This window comes from Balaenoptera ricei, chromosome 19 (assembly GCF_028023285.1).
Source record: "Balaenoptera ricei isolate mBalRic1 chromosome 19, mBalRic1.hap2, whole genome shotgun sequence".
Classification (NCBI taxonomy): domain Eukaryota; kingdom Metazoa; phylum Chordata; class Mammalia; order Artiodactyla; family Balaenopteridae; genus Balaenoptera; species Balaenoptera ricei.
The window spans coordinates 55,369,215-55,391,227 of NC_082657.1; the positions used below are offsets into that span (position 1 = coordinate 55,369,215).

The 22,013-nt window shown below is 46.5% G+C and overlaps 1 protein-coding gene and 3 long non-coding RNA genes across 5 annotated transcripts; 1 reads left to right on the top strand and 3 right to left on the bottom strand.

Moving 5' to 3' along the window:
* Positions 1-398: 398 nt before the first annotated feature.
* On the bottom strand, positions 399-6,760 carry MAF (MAF bZIP transcription factor). 2 transcript variants are annotated; one of them, XM_059904348.1, is made up of 3 exons: positions 6,177-6,760; positions 4,833-6,001; positions 399-598 (listed from the first exon to the last, which is right to left on the bottom strand). In XM_059904348.1, the coding sequence occupies exons 2-3, from the start codon at positions 5,957-5,959 to the stop codon at positions 505-507; spliced, it is 1,221 nt and encodes a 406-aa protein (XP_059760331.1). In that variant the 5' UTR covers positions 5,960-6,001; positions 6,177-6,760; the 3' UTR covers positions 399-504. The 2 variants fall into 2 exon arrangements, with proteins under 2 accessions (XP_059760331.1, XP_059760330.1); XM_059904347.1 differs by lacking the exon at positions 6,177-6,760 and having other exon boundaries at positions 400-598; positions 4,833-6,163.
* A 1,135-nt stretch (positions 6,761-7,895) lies between these two features.
* On the top strand, positions 7,896-12,651 carry LOC132353270 (uncharacterized). Its single transcript, XR_009498984.1, has 2 exons — positions 7,896-8,333; positions 11,637-12,651. It is a non-coding gene; the product is annotated as an uncharacterized LOC132353270 (long non-coding RNA).
* LOC132353271 (uncharacterized) lies at positions 7,987-18,555 on the bottom strand. Its single transcript, XR_009498985.1, has 3 exons — positions 18,490-18,555; positions 12,133-12,322; positions 7,987-8,392 (listed from the first exon to the last, which is right to left on the bottom strand). It is a non-coding gene; the product is annotated as an uncharacterized LOC132353271 (long non-coding RNA).
* Positions 18,556-19,960: 1,405 nt separating this feature from the next.
* Positions 19,961-20,625, bottom strand: LOC132353272 (uncharacterized). The gene is made up of 3 exons (XR_009498986.1): positions 20,531-20,625; positions 20,136-20,351; positions 19,961-20,044 (listed from the first exon to the last, which is right to left on the bottom strand). It is a non-coding gene; the product is annotated as an uncharacterized LOC132353272 (long non-coding RNA).
* Positions 20,626-22,013: the final 1,388 nt, after the last annotated feature.

Below are 22,013 nucleotides of genomic sequence, written 5' to 3' on the forward strand. Positions count from 1 at the left end.
GGTGCTCGGTTCTGTTAAAGCTTCTGCCCGTGGCATCTGCTTGGGGAGGGGGGGCTCAATTATTTATTTATTTTTCTTCTTAGTAAAATTATCTGCCAGAGAAACAATGAAGCGTGAAAAAGTACTGTTTAGAGTGTGCATGTCTACATAGGCTTTAAAAATGCTAGCTGTTAACCTTCTGTGACACTTCCCTTCATATCAACGTATATATCTTGTAAATTTCAGTGGATTTCTTTTAAAACCAATATTACAGGTTGAAAACAATCGCATCTATTCAGTCTGGCGCATCGTAAAATCAGAAACACCAGCGTGATTTTCTGTGGGTCTGTATGATCCTCAGACAGGAGGCACAGTTAATTAGCATGGAGCTTATACATTTAATAGCTTTCATCTCTAACACATTTATTTTTTTAAAAAGGAAACTAAACAGAAGTCAGGGGTAGGCTGTTTTCCATGACTGCAGATAGTAATAAAAATAATAAAAATACAGTTCTCACGTAAATTTCATTTTGTGAATACACGGGTAAGCACATGACGCTGGGGCTTCCAAAATGTGGTGTATCCCACCGATGGCTCCAACTTGTGAGTGGGCTCAGTTCTGTATTTGGAATGAAAGGAATTTTAACACTATTTAGACAAAGACTCAAATGCAGTGTAAAGGGAAAGCTAGATTTCCTTACATGATTAAAAAAAAAAAATGTAGAGACTTATTTGTAGTAAGGGCACTCAGGCAGGATTTCTTTGTTTAAAAAAAAAAAAGTATGTATTTGTGTTCACCACTCTCATTACATTTCCAAGTTTTTAGTAATGGTTATTTCTGAAAGTGCCTTTCATCAGGAGTTAGCCTTCTCTTAAAGGCAGCCACCAAAAAACCCCACTTTTTTGCCAGCACCTCTTTATTTGGCTTTTTCATGTTTGGGGCAAAAACCTGCCTATTATATTAAACTGCCTTGTAGGGGCCTATCAAAATGCTTAATTGTTGGACCACTGTATTTTTTTCCCAAGTGGCATTCCTCATGAGGTAACTGCAATAACTCCATCCAGGTCACTGTTATTTTGAAAATGTTTGCCTAAAATTTTGTGTCGGATGCTGGGCTTCCTGTATAAGCGATATCTCCATTTCTGCTTCTACAGGGGGAGACTGCAAATCTCCTCGTTGGGATCAGACCAAAAAAACAAAACAAAACAAAACTAAACTCTGAAACAGAGAAGAACAGCTAACTTCAAGCACATGGAGGTAGGTTTACTATTAAGACTTCTGTTAAAGCAAAATAAAGTGTGGATTCAGGGGCCCTATCCACTGTCTCCATGTTCTGTGAAAAAGGGTAGGAAGGCTGATACACCGGCCAGAACTCATCAGCGCCAAGCACAACCTGTTTTCCTCAAAATCAGGCCTTCGTTCAGAGTTGCAATATTATTATTATTATTATTATTATTTTTTTTTTTTTTGAAGAACAGAAAACAAAATAAAACAAAAGTCACCGTGTTTGGCTCTATTTTCAAAACAGTGTTGGCTTTGTCTAACATTCTATTAGCCATCTAGGGGAAGTTGCTGAAGAATGCAAACTGCATGAATTTGTAACATTAGTTGCATGAATTTGTGTCATTTTAAAATAGGTCAGTGCTGTTAGTGAAGGTAGCTCCAGACTTTCCAACGGATCTTTTAAGTGAGCCCGCACACGTAGCCTGTGTTGGGGTAAATACCGATAAATCAAAGCACAGCCTTTATTCCAACCAGACATTATTTTTTGCTTGTATTCCAGGAGCTAAGGTGCTCTGAAATCATTACCAGCTCATCTACGTGGAGAAGCCCTCAGCTAAATATTCACAGGGAAGTAGGATTTAATAACACAGTTTAAACCCAGATACGTACTTGGACTTCTGTGAGAGGTGGATTTTTCTTTTTCCTATTTAAGACAAATAACCTTCAAAGTTAAGAAACAAACAAACAACTGTAATTTGTCCAGAGTGTTGATGTGAAATCCTGTCAGGCCTTGCTAACAAGAAAATCATGGCATGTAAGGGAAGAAGGAAAAATAATCAATTTGAGCCAAAAGGCAAGAATTGTTTATCTTTACCATTGAATGCATATGTGCCCAAGCCACCTCTGCCAATGCCTTCTCTGCCGGGCTCGTTTCCCTCTAGATGGGTGTGTGGTGGGATGAGAAGCTCAGGGCGAGGCTGAGAAGGCCCTGCTCTCTGGTTGGGATTTTTGTTTGTTTGTTTCCACCAGGGCAATGATGTCTCTACTTATCTGAAAACTGAAAACTTTGCGGGGGGGGAGGGGGATTTTGAGAGATTGTAATTTACATTTATATTAAATATTACTAACTATTGGAAGGGACTGGCCTTCCACCTCACAAAACAGCCTATGTTGCACTCTGAATTATTGCCTCATTACTTCTCCATTAATCCTTCCTCTGGAGAAAAGGATGCCTTTTACACTTCTAACGCAGTGTTGGGCCCAGTTAAACTGTACACTAAGAAACTGAGTACAGAATCAAAAAAAAAAATGCAGTTTATTATTGTAGATTATTCTTTCTCTTGATATAACCAGAATTGAAAATGAAAGAAAAGCACATAGGAACATCACGCGTGGTTAGTTAGTAACTCAAGATATAAAACAATTTTGCACAGCAAAATATGTAAAAGAAAAGTAACTGACAAGATTTTTTTATATTTATTGTGGTAAGATTTACTTTTCATTTTGTTTTTAAAGACAGGATGTCAGTCCCTGAAAATAACATTTTACTGATTATTGCCTTTAAAACTGTGGATTTTTTTTTTTTAAGTTACAGAAAATCCAGTTCTGCACCACAATACAACTGTAAAAAAATCTGCATCATCTTAAAACTGTGCAGTAATGCCATTTTTTATAACTGCATAAATTTATTAGCGTTCTAAACAGTTTTGCAAATTTTTTTGTATTATATGCTTGCAGGTTATATCTTAGTGCAATTCAGTCCCAAATACTTTAATTTTGAAAAAAAAAAACATACATTTTGAATGTAAAATACCCCTACAGATATAAACAGGGGTGCTTCCCCTTTTAATACTTTGGTTTTCAATACAGTCAGTGGTATAGCAAAGACTACACACACATACCCAACTTATATTTAAGTTGCAAGCACATGCTGTATAAGCTACTTTTTTTAAACAGTCCCCTTGCAAACTCTACCCCCCTTAACATCACAACAGTAAACAATTTAGTGCATCAATCTTTTAAAAAATCTACAGCTAAACAGACCTAACTCTTTCAAATTTATCTATAACATTCCTTTATCTGTAGCATACATTTTAACTGGGCTAACAGATTATAAAAACTAGAATTAAATTATATACTAGAAACCCATAGCATTCCACATTTGACAATGACCAAAAGCCAAAAAAAAAAAAAAAGAAAAAAGAAAAAGAAAAAGAAAACAAACCAAAAAAATAACGGGGCAGATTTCTTTTTTTAAAAAATAAATTTTAGACTGCTTTCGGCAACAGCACAATTTTAGTCCCCCCAATGGGGCAGTCATTCTTATTAAAAAGAAAGCATTAAGAGTTCTTTACTGTTGGCCGTGTTAAATTTTTTAACCCATTCTGGCATCTTTGACAAGGAATCCCTTCAGTGCATTTACAATGGGAGGCTGAAGTTCTGAGTAACTCAAAGCAGTTTTGGAGCAGATGCAAACTTTCATGGGAAGAAGGTTCTACGGTTGCACTTTTTTTGTTCTTAACTCAAAAAACTCATGAGGCAATAAAACAAAAGTATGAATGCCAATGCCATAAGTCTTCGAACGTCCATTTCCAAGCCAAAGGAAAAAAAAAAGAAAAAAATAATTATACCATACATGTCCAGCATGCAGGCTTTTTTTTTATTAATATAATGTCTCTTTTCCATAAAGTCTTTGAAACAGTTATAGTTCATTGTTGCTAAGACAAAGTAGCAAGCATAATAATGCATGAGATGAGAATGAGTTTTTTAAATGGCAGACTAAACTCTCAGATTTGGCATCATAAGGACCAAAACTCACGAGTCACACCCAGAAGGTTGATGCAGGCTTGATTGTGGCAGGTTCATGAGGATTTTTCCCCTCTATTTTAGCATAACAATGCTCAAAAAAACCCGATGGAACTCAGCACGCTGCAAGTGTATAACATTTCACATTTTTTTTTTTCCTTTGCAAGCTCAATCTCATATGAAGAACTCAGGAGAAGAAAAAAAAACTTAGCTTTTTTTTTTTTTCTTTTTTTTCTTTTATCTCAGAGGAGATGGGTGGAGAGGGAGTGAGGGTGGAGTGTGGGGAGGGAAAAAAAGGGGGTAACACAGCAAGCTCCAAAAACTCAAATAAAAAAAAAAATCCAAACAAAACAAAAACACACACACAGAAAATGAACACCAGCTCATGAACTGAAGAAGAAAAAAAAAATATGTGAATGATGCAGGCTTCAAAGGTGAGTATGAGGAACTCTGCCGAGATCGCTGAACATTGAGCACGTTGGGGCGGGGGGGAGTGTTTAAAAAAAAAAAAAAACAGAAAAACAAGCCAGCGAGTTATGGAGAATTTCAGATTGGCAATGCATGAGCCAGACAACCTGCCCCTCCCCGACTTCAAAACAGCCGTCGCCACCACCACCAACTCGGAGCACGGTGTGTGTTGTGTGTGTGTGTGTGCGTGTGCGTGTGCGTGCGCGCAGGGGGCAACTGCGGGGGGGGCAAGCTCGGGAGGGGAGGGGGCGAGATGGTGGCGAGCAAGGCTCTGGAAGTGGCAAGCCCACACCCGAGTCGGACCCCCACGGAGCACTTATCAAGGTGGCTAGCTGGGATCGCGTGTCAGACTCACATGAAAAACTCGGGAGAGGACGGGTTGTCGCTGCTCGAGCCGTTTTCTCGGAAGCCGCTGCTCACCAGCTTCTCGTATTTCTCCTTGTACGCGTCCCTCTCGCGCACCAGCCTGGAGATCTCCTGCTTGAGGTGGTCGACCTGCTGCAGCAGCTGGTTCTTCTCGGACTCCAGGACGTGCCTCTGCTGCACCCTCTTGAAGCGGCAGGACTGGGCATAGCCGCGGTTTTTCAGGGTCCGCCTCTTCTGCTTCAGCCGGATCACCTCCTCCTTGCTGACCCCGCGCAGCTGCCGGTTCAGCTCGCGCACCGACATGGTCACCAGCTGCTCGTCGGAGAAGCGGTCGTCGAAGTGCAGGCCGCCGGCGGCGTGGTGCGGGTGCAGGGCGCCCCCCGCCCCCGCCGCGCCCCCGCCGCCGCCGCCGCCGCCGCCTCCGCCGCCGCCGCCGCCCCCGGCGCTGGCCGGGCCGCCGCCGCCCGAGCCGCCCGCGCCACCGGCCGAGGCGGACGCGCTGCCCGCGGCGCCGGGCGCGCCGGCCGTCGGGTGATGGTGGTGGCCGGCGGCGTGGTGGTGGTGGTGGTGGTGGTAGTGCGGGCCCGCGCCGCTCTGCGCGGCGGCCGCGGCGATCACGGCGGACACCACGGCGGCGGCGGGGCCCATCTCCTCGCCGCTGCCGCCCAGGGAGGCGCCGGCGCCGGCCCCGGCCGCCGAGGCCAGCTGCTGCGCCCCGCGCGCGTAGCCATCGAAGCCGCCCTGGAGCTGGTGGCTGTTGCTGATGAGCGCCTCGACCGCGTCCTCGGGGCTGAAGCCCAGCGCCTCGGGGTTCAGCTGCTGCGGGTAGCCGGTCATCCAGTAGTAGTCTTCCAGGTGCGCCTTCTGCTCGCTGCCCGAGCCCGGGCTGGGCGCCGAGAAGCTGGGGGAAGGGGGCACCGAGCTGCACGGCGTGCTCATGGGGGTGGAGGACAGCGAGCCCCCGGCGATGAGACGGCCACACTGGCTGATGATGCGGTCGGTCTCCACCGGTTCCTTTTTCACTTCAAACTTCATCAGATCGAAGTCATTAACATATTCCATGGCCAGGGGACTGGTGGGCAGGTCGGAGTTGCTCATTGCCAGTTCTGATGCCATTCTCCTGCCGCCGCCGCCGCCGCCGCCGCTCCGCCAGATGGGCTGCAGGAGAGGGGCCAGCGGGCTGTGCTGGGTGGCCAGCGGGTGAGCCAGCTTGCCGGGCTGGGGCGCTTCTAGCTCGCGCGGCGGTGGCTGGCCCGAAACCTCCGAGCGCGCACACACCCCCCCCCCGCCCTGCCCGCGCCCCCCGCGCCCGCCCTCCCTCCCCCCTGCTCACGCCAATGTGCTTGCTCGCTCGCCCCGGCCCCTCCTCGCCTGCTCGCCTCCTAGCGCGCCGAGCCGGCGGCTTCAGGCTCGGGAAGGTCCTCTGCGGGCTGCGGCGGCGGCGGCGGCGAAGCCAGAAGAGCCCGGCTGGGTGCGCGGCGTCCCCCGCTCGCCGCTCCGCTGCGCGTTTTGCATAAGGAGTGCTCGCCTCGCCGGCCCGGGCTGCAGGCGGGGCGCGCGCGGCGGCCGCTCCGGGCTGGAGGCGCGGCGGGCCGCTGTCCGGGAGGCGCGGGCCTTGGCACGGGGGAGTTAACACTTCATGCTTCTCGCCTCCTCTTCTGCCTGGCTTGTTTTTTTTTTTCTTTCCTCTCTCTCAACCTCGCGGTCTTCCTCCCTCCGTGCAAAGTGCAAGACAGAGGTGCAGCCGGGCTGGAGGAAAGGGAGGGGGGAGCGGAGTTCTTTCTTGCCTCTTTTTTTTTTTTTTAAAGAGAAATAGCGAAGTCCTGGGGAAAGGCGAGGCGGAGAGCAAAAGGGGAGAGGCCGAGCCGACGAGCAGCCCGAGCTACAGCTCGAAGATGAAAAAAAGATTTTAAAGCCTCTGATCCAGCAAGAAGAGTTTAAAGCAATTGCTGAGTTTTATAGCACTTGTGACGTCAGGCCCAAAAGGGAAATTGACTGGTACTCCAGACCAATGGGAGGCGGCGAGAGCGGTCGCGATTAGCATAATATAGAAACAAGGAAACTTTTCCGAGCTGTCAATCAGGGCCCAATCAGCTGACTGTCAGCTGGGACTGGCAGTCTTAACCCTTCCTGCGCCGCAGCCTCCTCGGGAGGTTGCAAAGCCGGGCGCAAAGTTTGGTGCAAGAGGGGAAGGAGTTTTCCAGGGGGACTGCGGGAACCCGGGTGGACCGGCAGGACGGTTGGCTTTACTTCGGAGCGAGAAAGGCCTGCCTTCCGGAGCCCCAGCTCGCCCGTCACTCGCTGGGCCGGGATTGGCCGCCGCCACCCCCCCACCGCCGACCACCATCCCCAGGGTCGTGAATTCGCCGGGTAGCTTTTTCTCCTTGCTCCACCTTCGGCACCCAGGTGTCCGCCCGGGGGACCTTCCTTCCCCCGAGCCTGGCAGTGCCCGGAGCTCAAACTTGGCCCAAACTCTTTGTCCCTCTCCCCGGTGCCCGCGCGCGGGTGTGCAGGGGTCCAGACGGCGCGGAGGACGTCGCCCCGCCGCGCGCCTGCCGGGGCGGTTTGGAGTCGGCGGAAAGAGAAAGCGCGCTTTATCACCCTCTTTTAAAGGAGGTGAAATAAGTTGTTCAGGAGCCATTCCGCGCGGGGGCTGGCTGCCCGCTGGCGTCGCGTGCCCTTGCGGGGGGAGCGAACTCCTCCGCGAATTAACTCCGGGAAAGCTCGGAGTCAGGTCAGCCCGGCTCACCCTCCGGCTTCCGACTCTGGCCCGTCTTTGGCCTTTGAGATTCATTTCTCTCTCTCTCTCACACACACACTCATCCACCCCTTATGAAATTTGACTCCTGTTTATCAGGGTCCCGCGCGCCCTTTGCACTTTTACGTTTCACTTAATTATTTCAGACTTGATCGTGGCGAGGAACAAGGGGGAAAAAAAAAAAAACACCACCCAGCCTTCACCAGCTCCCCTCGAAGGGTTAAATTTTAAACGGTGGTTTCTCGGACGGGCCCGGAAACCTAGAGTGGGGGTGGGGTGGGGTGGAGTGGGGGCTGCATGTCCCCCTCGGGGTCGCGGATGCTAATGACTATTCAGTTTTCTAGACTGATCCTTTTAAAGCTTATGCAAAAAAGAAAAAGGAAGGAAAGAGAAAGAAAAGAAAAAAGAACCAACAACTCTGTTTCTAAGATTTTAAAGCGATAGACCAGATGGAGAAGCCGAGATTGACTTGGGGGAAAGCAAGAGTGCGTGAAGCCGACCCAGCGTTTGGAAGACCAGCCCGCCCGCTTGGATGTTGGACTGTTGATTCCTTCAGTTAATGAAATGCATTTGGTGTTAATCATATTTATCTTATTTTATGGGAGGGGGGGACGCTAGGAGGGTGCATTAAAAAAAAAAAAAATTCTGAAAAGCCTGCAAAACGATCGAAGAGTGAAAACTATTGTTGGACCGACTTGGTTTTTACCTCAACAGCGCCACCTTTCGGCAAAGGTCAGTTGAAATTGATCCGTGTCCAGTTTTGTTGATGAAATGAAAAGAAGCTGGTTTCCCTAGGTGGGAGGAGAAAAGAGGCACAGAAAGTTAGTTTGACTGCAGTGGGAGAACCCGACTTTGTTAGGAAAGGGGCTGAAGGCAGTGCTGGCAGGTGCGTGAATCATTTTTCCCTACCATCCCCCTTGACTGTGAATACAGAGGCCAGGGGACCCAGAAGCCTTCCAAGTGTAACTATGGCTGAGAGGCTTATGCAAGAGGATCCCATGTAACAAACAGGGCCCCAAACCCTTTAAAAGTGCCGGGATGGATTTTCAACGGGCTTTATGGCAATATCAATAGAATTAAAGTTACTTGTAATTCAGTGATAAATGAGATGTCTCTAGTAAGTAAGATTAAGTGCAGTGCTATAAAGTTGTTTATCTGAAAAGTAATTCTCAGAAAACCTGACTTCTGACACTTAGTCATATATTAAGCCAGCTTCTTGAACATTGCACTTCAGAATGCTCTCACCCACCGGACAGCATACTTTACTATTTATAACGAGACCTTAGGTGTCACTCATTGGCTTCATACACCAGATTAGATTTGTGTTAATTTCTCTCATGCTGGCAGCCTTGGGTTTCAGCAAACCCTGGAATCCCTAAGGAGAGATTCCCCAAAACGTTTGTAGGCACATCGTTACCCTAAAAGGACAGCACTGTTGCTGTTTTCTAGAAAAGCACTTTTTCTTTTCATCATCACTGCAGAGAAGCTGTTTATATGGGTAGTTTTGGTTTTATGGGAGTACTTTGTCGGGATGGAATGAGGTATGTCTATTACTAGTTTGGGGAAGAAAGAGTGAAGATTATGTCAATATTTATGCAACCTAACAGAATTCCTTTGCTTTCCTCCTCTCAAACAGTATTTCACCTAGTAATGAAGTTAAGGGATTACAGTTTATGTATTCAGAGGAATATTTACTGCTTAAATTACATAAACATATTGTGTCATTAGCATTGTCTATAGCAATACTTTTCTAAGCCTTTTTAAAATCACTAGCCACAAATGTCTGAAGTTTATATTTTGCATGTAAAATATGAATTTCAGCATGCTTAGGAAGAATTAATTCATTTTTTTCTTTAATCCTTTTGCATCACAGTTTTGGTAAAAGCTGTGAGATATGATCCCTGTCTCTCATGAAAGTATTTTTGGTCAGGAACACTGAAACTGCTACATTTATAAATAAACAACATTTATAAACAAAGTTCACCAATGATGAAGACCATGAGATATAGATTCATGGCCATGCACCTAATTGTTGCAATTATGTGTCATTTCTAGATATTAAATGCCCATGTTTGGGCAGATAAATGTATTATTATCTGCACATTTTTATGGTTTATTTTTGTACACTGCTGTCAAACCAGGCAGGGTATTTTTTTTTTTCTCTCATTGCAGAATCTTTTATAGTCTCCCATTTTCTCTTGAAAAAAAAAAAAAAAAAAAGGAGGATCCGAATTATTTTTTAGACGTGGAGCAGTGGTGCCCTCAAGCTTATAACTTAATTCTCATTTTTGTCCTTTTTCCTTTATTATTTGGTGATTCACAGGGGTGTCTAAACATTTACAGTCTTCTGTTAGTGGCGTTTCTCTTGTAACAATTGAGCTCTCTCATTTTAATTAGTACTATTCAGGTTTTGAGTCTCTACAATTACAGCAGGCCACATTTCTTTAGATTTCTTTGCTAACATTGTTTGTTTCACTTCTCTCCAAGCCAATCTAATCCAAATACAATATGAACTGTGTCTTCTTACTGCTTAATACTCCCTTGCTATATATACTCCAGTAATCTCTGTAGAACAATACAGAGTAATTTAGAAACCATGCGTTTGTCATTATTGACCAGTTCAAACCAGTAGCATTGAGGTTTCTGAAAGCAGTGAATCTTTATAGAAGAATTTGGCGGGAGGGAGGAGGGCATGGGTCGAATCACATAGGAGATTGTGAAACCGTAACATCAAAAACACAATTTTGGTTTCATGTCAGTACATACAGAATAACTTTATGCAAAAAAAATTTTTTAAACCCTGTTTACATCCAAATTATAATGATTAAAAGTGAAAGATAATATAGTTTTCCTGATTGTGAGTTACAGCAACTCAGGTATATCATGTTGGAATCAGACATATATTATCTAAAAAGAACAAGATGCATCAAGGGTAGTGTCTGAACTCTGTTTATCCAGGAGCTGATTTTATGGTGCAGAACTAACCAGTGTCCACTGAGTTTCACTCTGAAACCAACTAAATCGATTTGAGAAAAGAGTTGTTCAGAGGAACTGAATGATAAGGCATGGAGTGTTCCTAGCTGTAGTGTTAGAGAAAAATCCTTTTAGCAGTCTTTAGTGAGCAGGGCAAGTAAGTCAGAAATCACTGTTAGCAGATTCATGGACGAAAATTAATCGAATCAGACGAGATAATCTGATAAGGGTAAAATTGCTGAGGAAACAGTCTTGCCTCATATTGGAGAATGTGAGACAACAGTCTGATTACTAGGAGTCGTTATGAATAGGTGAATTATGTGCTAAATAATCATCAGAGTAAATCAGCATTTATTAATTCTTTTCTCTTTAAGCAATTCACAGTTGTAAGTTAAAGCCGCTCTCTCTTTGAAGACACATCTTCTATAATTTTTATTAGAGGTAATTTATTATTTGCATTACCTGTATTTACTTCATAATTGAACATTTTGCATTCAAATTTATGTAATGCATTATGCTTGAGAATATATTTCTGCCTGATTAGCATAAATAGTCACTTACCTCATGAATTACTAACAAAGTTTATCTTAAAATATAGGTTTTTTTAATTAAGTGGAACACAAACATATGTACAATAAATTCTGATTTTCCGGTGCAGTTAGAGAACGGCTCACGTTTGGTTTCGGGGAAGCCAGGCCATCAGGGAAGGGGAGGAATTGTGAGGAGAGAGTGAAAAGTACACAAATGACATTTGGAGGTTTCTTTGGGGGGGGGGTTATCATTTTGATGGGGGTATAGGCCTGGTGCGGGTGGGCAGCGGAAAGAGGGCAGAAGAAGGGTCTGGGGTCTTCATACACTGTTGAGATTGTTTACTGGAAAGTGGATTCTGAAAAAAAAAACCCACAACTCGTCACCTGTGCCTTTGTGAAGGACCCTGGTAGCAAGTGCCTGAGTCTGGGGTCTTGTTTGTTTTGTTTGCTTGTTTGTGTCAGGCTCCCAAAGAGTTCTACCTTAGAACACAATACACATCATTTAATAAAATTCTTGTTTGTTTTGCACCAGAGATGTGGAAAAGCCAGATGTTTTCTCAAGTGAGAATTCCCGGGACAACCTCCCAGATTTGCTCCAGCTTCCCTCCCTTCCTCACCCGACAAAGACACCCAGTGTGGCCTGGCAGACAGGAGGTGATTGATAATAGCTCTGTGCATACACCGACATTTGAACGAAAGGACTTCTTCGGGGTTTAGGCACCAGATGGAGATCCAAAATGATGAGGCCTCTTTCCTACTCTCGCCATTCCAAATCAACAGATTTCCATGCTTGTTGGGTTTTTTTTTCCCTTCTTTCCTTTTTGCAGGCCATGGACATCTCCCTAGCTTTTTTCTGTTCCTTCAATTAGGAACCACTTGCAATTCACCATTCCACTGTTACCCCTTTTGATCCTACTCACAGCTATACCACGGAGGGAACTTGTCTCGAAGGCATTCAACCCTTCAAAGATTTACTGTGCTGAAATCGGAACTGATTTTTTTAAAAAGGCAGGAATAAAGAAACGGACCTGATATTGGGACAGTGTTGGTTCAGGATGTGTCTTCCGTGCAGGGGAACCCGGGGGACAGGCTGGTGGTAGTGCTGCTTCTGTAGAGTTTTGGTCACTCTCCTTCCTCCCCCTGGGTCTGGGGTGATTCTTAGGTCCTGTTCCAGAGGCATTTAGCAGCCACTCGACCTGGGAGCTGGAACCTGGAGTTCTGGAAAACACAAACCAAACTTAAATATGTGTGAGCTGACTGGAAGAGTCTGCTGATGCAGATGATTTCTGAATCTGTGTGTTTCTCAGTTTGTTTGGCTGGACCTGAGAGAAGAGATCCCTTGTGGCCTGTGTTATATCTTTGTTCTTGGTTGCATCATGGGTTTTGCTGAGCTTTCTCACGTGTTGTTCTGTGCACTGAAAACACCAAACTCGCCCAGTGACACCCTCACGGCGTTATCCATCATGGCAGTGTTGCTGGTTGGACAAACAGAGAACTAAGCGAAACAACCCCGCCCCTACCCCCAATAAAAATGAAAGTCCAATTTATAGACCTTTTGCCAGTGTTCTTATTTTGTCCTTTTATAAACAGCGAGCCATGCTCTTGGTTAAATATAAACATTTGAACAAGACAGAAATGGGAGGACATCAAACAAAAGAACCACAATTCCTCATCTCCACTCTGGTCCCCTAATCGTGGTCTCAGGTGTGACCATCTATGACAGTCAGGATCCAGGTGGACACTCTTTACAGAATGGAATCGTAGCAGGCACACCATGCTTCACGGCGTGCTCCCGGCAACACACCCACCCCTAACCATCTCAAAAAGCAGCTTGGGGCACTCCTCTGTTCTTTGGCAGAATTCACTTCGGAGAGGGGCCCAGGAAAACATTTTCATTTCTTCTAAAATCAGAGTTAAAGAAATGAAAATCATCTAGCATGGATTCTATCTGTCAGTATACAAACAAAGCCATAAAATTTAATTAAGTTTTCTTGTGGAAGGAGTCCATGGAAACCAAAGCACGTAGCACCCACACAAGTCCATGTGTGGTCCTGACAGCATGTACTTGATTACCTCCAGTGATTGGGTGCTCACTACCTCCCTATTTTACCTTCTATCTTCCCACAGTCCTGAGACTGTCAGGAAAGCTGTTTGTTTGTTTGTCTGTTTGTCTAGTATCAAGTCATATCCCTTCTTCTCTACATGAGTCTTGATTTTATACACTCAAAAGGCGACATCCTTACATCCTTTGGGGGCTCTGAGGAGTAGAAGACAACCACTATGACACCCTCTCCGTGCCTTTCCTTTTCATTTCTAGACATAGTCAGTGCCTTTAGCATTTCCACATATGCCTGCATTTCAAGCGCCCCTGCCTCGAGGTCGCTGCGCCGAGGTCGCTGCCCCGACCTGAGGGTTCAGGTTCCAGAGCTGAACCCGGATCCCCAGGCTCTAGCCCCGCCCTCTGCCTCCTTGAGCTGCAGCCTGCCTGCTCCCCACGCTAGACCATAATTCCCCGACCTCTCCGGCAGACACATAACACCAGCGACTCATTGAGCATGGCCCCAGGCCTTTTCTCCTCGTATTGCCCCTATCCTCTGTTTGTGGGCTAACGTTTTTGAACCCAAGCACGGAAACATACAACGATCCCCACTAGGGTCCATCTCATTCGATCGAGACTGTTCCCTGCTGCCTAAATCGCTTTGAATCTAGGATGTGCCATCGACTAGTTTTAATTCGCTTCCCACCTTTGCACCAGCTGCAAATGAAATTGATGTGCTTCACCTCTCAGAAGCAGGCCCCTCACCTGCAAAATGGGAGGTGGGCAGGATCAGAGATTGTGCCTGTGAGGTGTCTTTCACCACATGAGGCCACAGGGCAGCTCCATAAATGGCTGGTGCCCTCTGCACTTCTGACCCTCCCCCTGACCTGCTGATGACAGCATCGCAAGGGACCAAGCCCCTCAGCAACCCAGTAGAGACGGCCCCTCCTAGTCCCCCCATTATACAAAATGACCCGCTGGATTATTCGAGTCCCCTAGTGGGCATTTAAAATTAAGTGGGCCTAAAACATCACCAAATCAACAGGGAAATGCAAGTCAAAGCCACAATGAGATATCACCTCACACCTGTTAGGATGGCTATTATCGAAAAGACAAAAGATAACAAGGGTTGGTGGAGATGTGGCAAAAAAAGGGAACCCTTGCGCACTGTTAGCGAGAATGTCAACTGGTGCAGCCACTGTGGAAAACAGTATGGAGGTTTCTCAAAAAAATTAAAAATAGGACTACCATATGGTCCAGCAATGCCACTTATGGGTATATGTCCAAGGGAAATGAAATCAGTATCTCAAAGAGATAGCTGGACTCCCATATTTATCACAGCATTATTTATAATAGTCAGGATATGGAAACAGCCTATGTGTCTATCCACAGGTGACTGGATAAAGATAATCTGGTATACATATACAATGGAATATTATTTGGCCTTATAAAAGAAAGAGATCCTGCCATTTGTGACAACATGGATGAATCTGGAGGACATTATACTAAGTGAAATAAGCCAGACACAGAAAGACAAATACTGTATGATCTCACTTATATGTAGAATCTTAAAAGGTCACACTCACAAAAATCAGAGATTAGGATGGTGGTTATGGGGGATTAAAGGATGGAGGAAAATGGGGAGAAGTTGATCAAAGGGTACAAAGTGTCAGTTATGCAGGATGAATAAATTCTGGAGATCTATTCTACAGCATGTTGGCTGTAGTGACCAATACTGTATTGTGTATTGAGCACTGTAATTTGCTAAGAGGGTAGATCTTAAGTGCTCTTAACACACAAACACACACACACACACACACACAAAGGAGATAGTAACTATGTGACGTAATGCATATTTTAACTAGCTTGATTGTGGTAATTATTTCACAATGTATACCTATACCAAAACATTACATTGTATACCTGAAATATATACAATTTTTATTTGTCAATTATATCCCAATAAAGCTGAAAAAAAAAAAAAGGAATTGGCCTATTTGGTAATTGGGATAATTTTAAACTAACTTACCCCATCTGGATGTCCTATACCCACCCTTCTAATCAATTCTAAAATTACATTTTTTTGGTATAGACAGAGCTCTCTGTCGCAGATGGCAGATGACTTAGACAACTGTTTGAAGTTTCACCTGCCCTGATCTTTGTAAACCTTCGCCCTGTCAAAATATAGTAGTTATCCAAAGCTGGGACCTCAGAGACTAAAAAAAAATAGATGTAACCTAGAAAAACTAAGCAGAAGAACTGTGTGTGTGTATAAAAGCCTCTTTGCGATCCATTCCTTCCCCCCTGGTTTTTCTCGTTTCGATCACCACCTTTCATGCCATTTCCCCATGCCAGTTGTGAAGCCGGGAGGCTCCAAGGCATTTTCTTCTTTTTTTTTAAACATCTTTGTTGGAGTATAATTGCTTTACAATGGCAAGGCGTTTTCTTGAACAGAAGAGTTCAGATTTGCCAGTGTCCACCTTTGAGCTGCAACTGGTTCCCCCTGGTCTCTCTTGAAAGGATCTCAATGTGCAGGCTTTCGCAGAATCTGCCCTTCTTGGTTCCCATCTCACCACCTTGCAGAGGAAGCTGGGCATGAAAGCAGGAAGGAGCCGGCGGGTATTTATGACCTGCTCTCCGGGGTCTCTGTCCTGCCTGAGAACTTGGTGCTGGCTGCTGCAGCAGACTCGGCCGGGGATCATCATCGGGGCTCCCGAGGAATGATGGGGACTCTTCAGGCGAGCGTCACCGACTGTGGGCTCCAGCCTCCGTGAAGAGCTGCTAATCGGGGCAGAGTGATGTGGGCGCTGGCCGGTTGGGGAAGGTGGGTCGGCATGGAGGCAGGCTGCTGATTCACCTCTGACCTCAGCAAAGCTTCCCTGTCTTCTCCAGCTCATTTTTCAAGCTGAAAATGGGCTGAACTGCACGAAGAGGTTAAAAAAAAATCTGGATTGCACGGAGGGAATGTTCTCGGCCCTTTGAGGCTGAATACGGGGTAGGTAAGCATGGACCAGATACCCATATGCACAGACAGAGCTGCCATGCTGTGATTCTGTAAAGCACTGGTGGGTCTCAATGACAAGGTCACAATATCGTTGAGGTCAAAATGACAGAGCCAGTGAGGTGGGGGCAGAATGGGAGGGCCAAAGCCTCCTGCATCTCCAGGCCAGACGATGCTGGGCTTTTAGGTCAACGACGCTCAGAGCCTTTAGTGGCCGAGAAGTGAGAAGGTGAAGCATGGATTTCTGAGGGTTGCTGAGCCAGGAGATGCTGCCCTTTGGCACCAGGCCGACGTGGGGTCTGAATCCTGCTCCATCCCAGGTGTGAGACCTGGGCAAGTTGGTTGACCCAGGCTCTGGGCCTCAGTCTCCCCCTGGGTCAAAGGTGGAGAGAGTTTTTGTCACCACGACGAGCATGGGTACCCAGTGCCTGGCATACGTCAGCCAGCCCCCTGGTGAGTGCTCAAAAGAACTGATCTTTTAGTATGTGCCAAAGGCCGTGCTGACGTCCTACGCATACCGTTTCCATCTATGGCGCCTCGTGCATTCGAGGGTCTCAGGAAATGTTTTCCCTTCTGTCTTTTCTGCTCCTGCCTTCAAGCTGTAGTCACCCCTAAAACCTGGCAGAGTTCCTCTTTCTTTCCCTTTCTCTTGAGGCTTTGTACAATTCCGCCCACCTGGAACTCCACGCCCTCCCCATCTTCCCTCTGTCCTGCCTCCTGGCTAACTCTGCTCCTTCTTCAGGTCTTGGGCTTCCTCTTAAAAGCCTTACCTGAGTCCTTGCGCCAGGTCACGAGCCCCCAAGGTGGCCTCTCCCTGTGCCACCTTGTGTCACCGGTCTTCCCGGGCCGGTGTCCGGTCCCTGTGCCCACCGCCTCTGAGTCCTCACGGTGCCACGTTAATGCCCCATCTGCCCTGTGAGTGTCCTGAGGCCAGGACGACAGCTCTCATCTCTCCAGCTTCTTCGCCTACTGCAGCGCTCCGCTCAGTAGGTGCTCAATACATGTTTATTAAATGAAAGTGACTACACGAACACGCCGGTTCCTCGCCTTGCTTTCGGAAGTGCTAAGGCACACAAACTGTCCCACCAAGTGTCCCAGAAAGCGTGCCTCTGAGAGGGGCAAGGTGGCTGGTATGTGGCAACAAGGCAGTCCCCACACTCACCTCTCACTCGTCCACTGGCCCATCCCTCAGCTACCAGGATAATTATCTTGTTCCCTAATTGGCCTACGTCTTCCCGAGCTGGAAGTGGGTGGAAACACGGTGCAGATGTGCGGGCCCTGGAACTGAGGAGGAAATCAGCAAATCTTGCTGGGATGGAATTCAGGACGAACGGAGGGAAGTGATTAAATACCCCGGTGTACCAAGGTGTGCCACCCGTATTCCAGCGCTGCCTGCCGCCACCGAAGCGGGCCCCATTCCAGCCTGGAGTCACAGCTGCCTCACCAGGGCTTCGAGGGACATGGACACTCTTTCGTCATCTTCAAATACGAAAGCCCGCCTGTCCCCATTTCCACATGCCCAAATCGTGCTCATCCCCCAGGCGCAGCTCCGGCGCAAGGCTGTGTGGAGCTCTGACCGCGGAGACTGGCATCTGATAAGCATTTAATACAGGCTGGTCGTTAATGCAGTTGCCGCTGCTTCCAGAAGCCCTCTCCGACTCCCGCCTTTTATTCGTGGATCCCCACAGGTGTATCTTGACCTCCCTTGTGGAGCCTCCTGGAGCTTTGGGAGCTCATGGTGTAGTGGTGGGGCAGAACCGGGTTCAAGGTGGGCTTTTGCTACTTCCTCGCTGTGTGATCTCTGAGTTCTTTACGTGCTCCTCCAGTCTTGGTCTTCAGCATATGATGGGGTGCCAACTACTGGCCCTCTTTGTGTTGCAGGTGAAAACACTCTGACCTAAACTGAATTAAGGAGAAAGGGACCTTATGGGCCCACATGCCCACAGGGTGCAGGGACAGAGCTGGTTGCAGGCAGGAGCCACGTGATGTCCTTGGCGCCGGCTCCCTCACCCCTCTCGTGCCTGGACTCCAGGCCAGGGCTCCCTGGGGGAGCAGCTCCAGCTCCAGCAGGTCCAATGGGAGTCGGTCTGAGTCCCCAGTTGGGCAAACCAAAGTCATGGCTGGGGTCGAAGCGGTCTGGCTCATTTGACTGGTTATCTGCCCACCCCGATCCAACCCCTGTGGCAAAGGGATGAAATACGCTGACTGACTCAGACTTAGACTCAGAAATGGGGTGGGCAGGGACACGGGAAACCACTGAGTGTGATGGAGGAGCCTTCCTCCACAGCATGGGGCCCCTCACCAAACGACAACATGACCAACAGCCAGAACATACATGCTACTCACCCAGGCCTTGCCCTTGGCTTTAGCTCACTGGCTGTTCACAACAGCCCTCAGAGATACGTGCTGCTATTTCCATTTAGCTGAGAAGGAAGCTAAAGTACAGAAACGTGAGGGAGATTGTCCAAGGCCTCTCAGCTGGTGAGTGGTACAAGGTATGAATCCAGCATGGCGGCCAAGTTCATGCTCCAACCATCTTACTATCTATTGCGAGAGGGAGACATACCAGAAACACATGGACAAATAACATATACTGTAATATACTATATAATGTAATGTGGTAGAGCATAGTATCATATAATTTAGTATAGTATTATATAATATAATATAGCGTTGTATGTAAAATCATATCATATATCATATCAGGAAAGGCATTGGGAAGTGGTCCTTTTTTTTGGCTGTGCCTCTCAGCTTGTGGGATCTTAGTTCCCCAACCAGGGATTGAACCTGGGCCCTTGGCAATGAAAGCTCGGAATCCTAACCACTGGACCGCCAGGGAATTCCCAAGGAAGTGGTCCATTTTTGTATCCGTCCCGAGAACACCTATCAGCAGCGTGGAGCATCAGGGGTACTGGGTAAGTGTTGACCAGCTGACCAAATGAGTCCTTCTATGTGTACAGTGAGAATCCTTTGATCTGAGAACGCTGTTTCTGCCACGGCAACATCATTATTATTACATTCCTATGTTTGTTTCGGTCACCCAAGAAGAACAAATAATCAAAAGAAGAAAGTTTGAGGAAAGATCAGGTGAGCTGAAATGTCTAGACCTATAGCCCTCTGGCTTCCACTGGTAGTGGGTGTTTAGAGATGCCAGGCTGACCCTGTGTGTCCCTAAGACTGTCTTATTGGACCCTTCAGGTGGAAAAGACCCCAGGAAGTCTGTTTTACAGGCAGGTGGAAAAGGAGTTAAGGGTCAAAGGCAAATGATACAGGGCTTTTGTACTTAATCTTTTCCTCTCCTTTTATAAAAGTGCCTTTGACATTTTTGAAATCTCTGTTACTATCCCCGAATTGGTGTTTGCTACACACGATTACACACTGGTCTCTTTGTGGGTTGTTTCTGAGTGCTAAAGTGCACAGGTGGAGCTGAGAAGTGAAGATTTTGTGTTTTAAAGATGAGGTATATCCCCTCTCCTGGCCTTCTCAGAGCATAGGTTTTAAGGCAAATAAATAACCTTGGATTTCCTCACTTCACCCCTGCCTCCCAGCTTGTAGGCCAGTAGTATGTGAGGCATTTAATCGAAGCGTAAGAACGATTATGAAAATGCCCCTGAAATTATGTTCACATCTGCAATCCAAATTGCGAATATCTCACCTCCCTCTACCGTCCTGGTGTCATCTGATCTCGGTTCCCTTGAGGTGACTAAGAGTCTAGTCATTAATATAACACCCACCAGCTTTATTGGAACTTACCGTCAGAAAGGTCTGTTTCCAGAAACTCCCTGCTCTGAATGCAGCTGCAGGGCCGGCCCTTCTTGGCCATTGCACAAGTCCGTGCATCATCTTTGTACTGGAATCACTCCCCAGACTTGAGCACCAACATGAGACTGTGGTCCGTGTTCTACGTCGCAGGGAAGAAAGGTTTGGTTTAAAGTTACACGATAGGGGAATTAGACTTCTAGAAGCTAGCACTCGATTGCCTACATTCTCACCTTTCCAACAACACTGGGATGATCTGGTATAATGTGATGATGATGATGATGATGATGATGATGATGATGATGATGGTGATGGTGATAAATTACCACTATCAGGAGATACAGCGGATAGAGAAATGATCCAGACCCCATGAAGAAGCAACCATTCAAATCCAGAATATGGGCAATTCTATATGACAAAGGCTCCAGTTTCTCTGACAACTAAATGACCTGTAAAAGAGAGGGAGAGAAAGGGAGACTGCTACAGATTAAAGCAGACATTCTTTTAGGTCTAAAAGAAGTGGCACAAACCCAGAGAGGCAGCAGTAGACCGGTGGGAGCGCCGGCTTGTGGGGGAGGCACGGGCCAATGTCTACACTGCATGTCCTTTCCCACGTCCTCGCATTTACCTGTGATGAGGTCCCCTGCCTTGGGAGACCTTCTCTGGTTGCTTCTCCTAATCACAGTGAGACGGTATGTTTCCACTCTGCGCTCCAACGCCAGCACAGCCTTTGGGACTGTGCATTGTAATTATCCATATATATTTGACTTCTTGAAAATTTGAGGCAATTGTACACCCACATGCAGCTGAAAGGAATAAAATGCAATTTTATTACGTGCGTAGATTTGTATGGTCGCCACCAACATGGTCAGGATGTGTACCATTTCCATCACAAGGGTCTCTCCTGCTAGACTTTTGTAATTGCCTGTTTACTCTCTATCCCCCTCACGATGCTGAGAGCACCTTGATCCAAGGGTCTTATGTTTCACCTCTGCGTCCTGGTTCAAGCTAACTCATACCAGCACCTAACTTCTCGGTGCTCCTACATGAAAGCTTGCGCAATAGACTCAAATTCTACCACAGTAAGAGAGGAGGAGACTCAGAATACTGTCTAGAAAGGGTTTGGCCAAGAGGGAGAGAAAACATCTCCAGGCACGAAGCACTAACAACGTACGATCTTAAGGGAACTTTTCCTCTAGAGACGACTGTGAAGATCTCAGTGGTAACTCTGGCATCATACTGCCTTAAAATATCATCCCCTCGGGTGATTCAAACAGAAACCTGCATTAAGGGAAGGGTAGATTTCGCTGCAAAATGAAACAGGTACACCTGACTTCTATTTTTTGGTCCTGATTTTATTCCTCTTGCATCATCTTTCCATGAATATGGGGGCTCTGAGGTTAATGCACTTGAAAATGGACTCATGGTGATTCAGGCCATGGGGACATCGCCCCTGATGGGGACAGTGCCTTGAGGAAGGAACTGGAGGTCGTCAGCAAGGGTGTTGGGACTTTTCTTTAGACTTTCTCATGACAGACTTGGAAGAAGGCAAGTTTTTTTTTTTTTTTTTGCATTTTGTTTATTTATCAAGTTTTCTTTAATTGGTCTCTAGCCAACTCTTGCTTTTCATCCTACTAATGTTAAGATTTTTGGAAACCGTCTTGGAGGAGCAGGGATCCTCAAATTACCCCCAAGGACCTACTCACGTGCTTCACTGATGCATGAAGACACCAATGACAAGTCTGAATCCCTAGGTTTTGATGAATGAACAAATATCAACGTATGTAAGATGACTCTGAGTTTTCCCCCAGCCCAAGTCTTGAAAGGGAGTGACCAGCTGACCCTCATTGAAATCCTTAAGTGTCAGGTCTTTACTCACTGAAAGCTTGTCCTGTGTCAGATTTTGTGTTAGTCGGGTAGATAGAGGGATAACAAATCCTGTTACTCATCCATATCCGTAGATCATTTCATCTGCCCGTCCATTTATCCATCCACCCATCCGTCTGTCCATCCATGCGTCCATCCACCCATTTTTATGTACAGAGTGCAAATTTCTTTTAGTAGCTCCAGGGGACATGGGAAAGGCCATCGAAGCAGTAGCTTTTTGAACT

Bases quoted from the DNA above. Each gene is read 5' to 3' on its own strand.
- MAF (XM_059904348.1), bottom strand. From the start codon at position 5,959: ATGGCATCAGAACTGGCAATGAGCAACTCCGACCTGCCCACCAGTCCC. The intron at 599-4,832 runs GTGAGTCTGACA...TTCCAAATACAG, and splicing joins TCCTCTCCCGAGTTTTTCAT to AACTGAGCCCACTCACAAGT.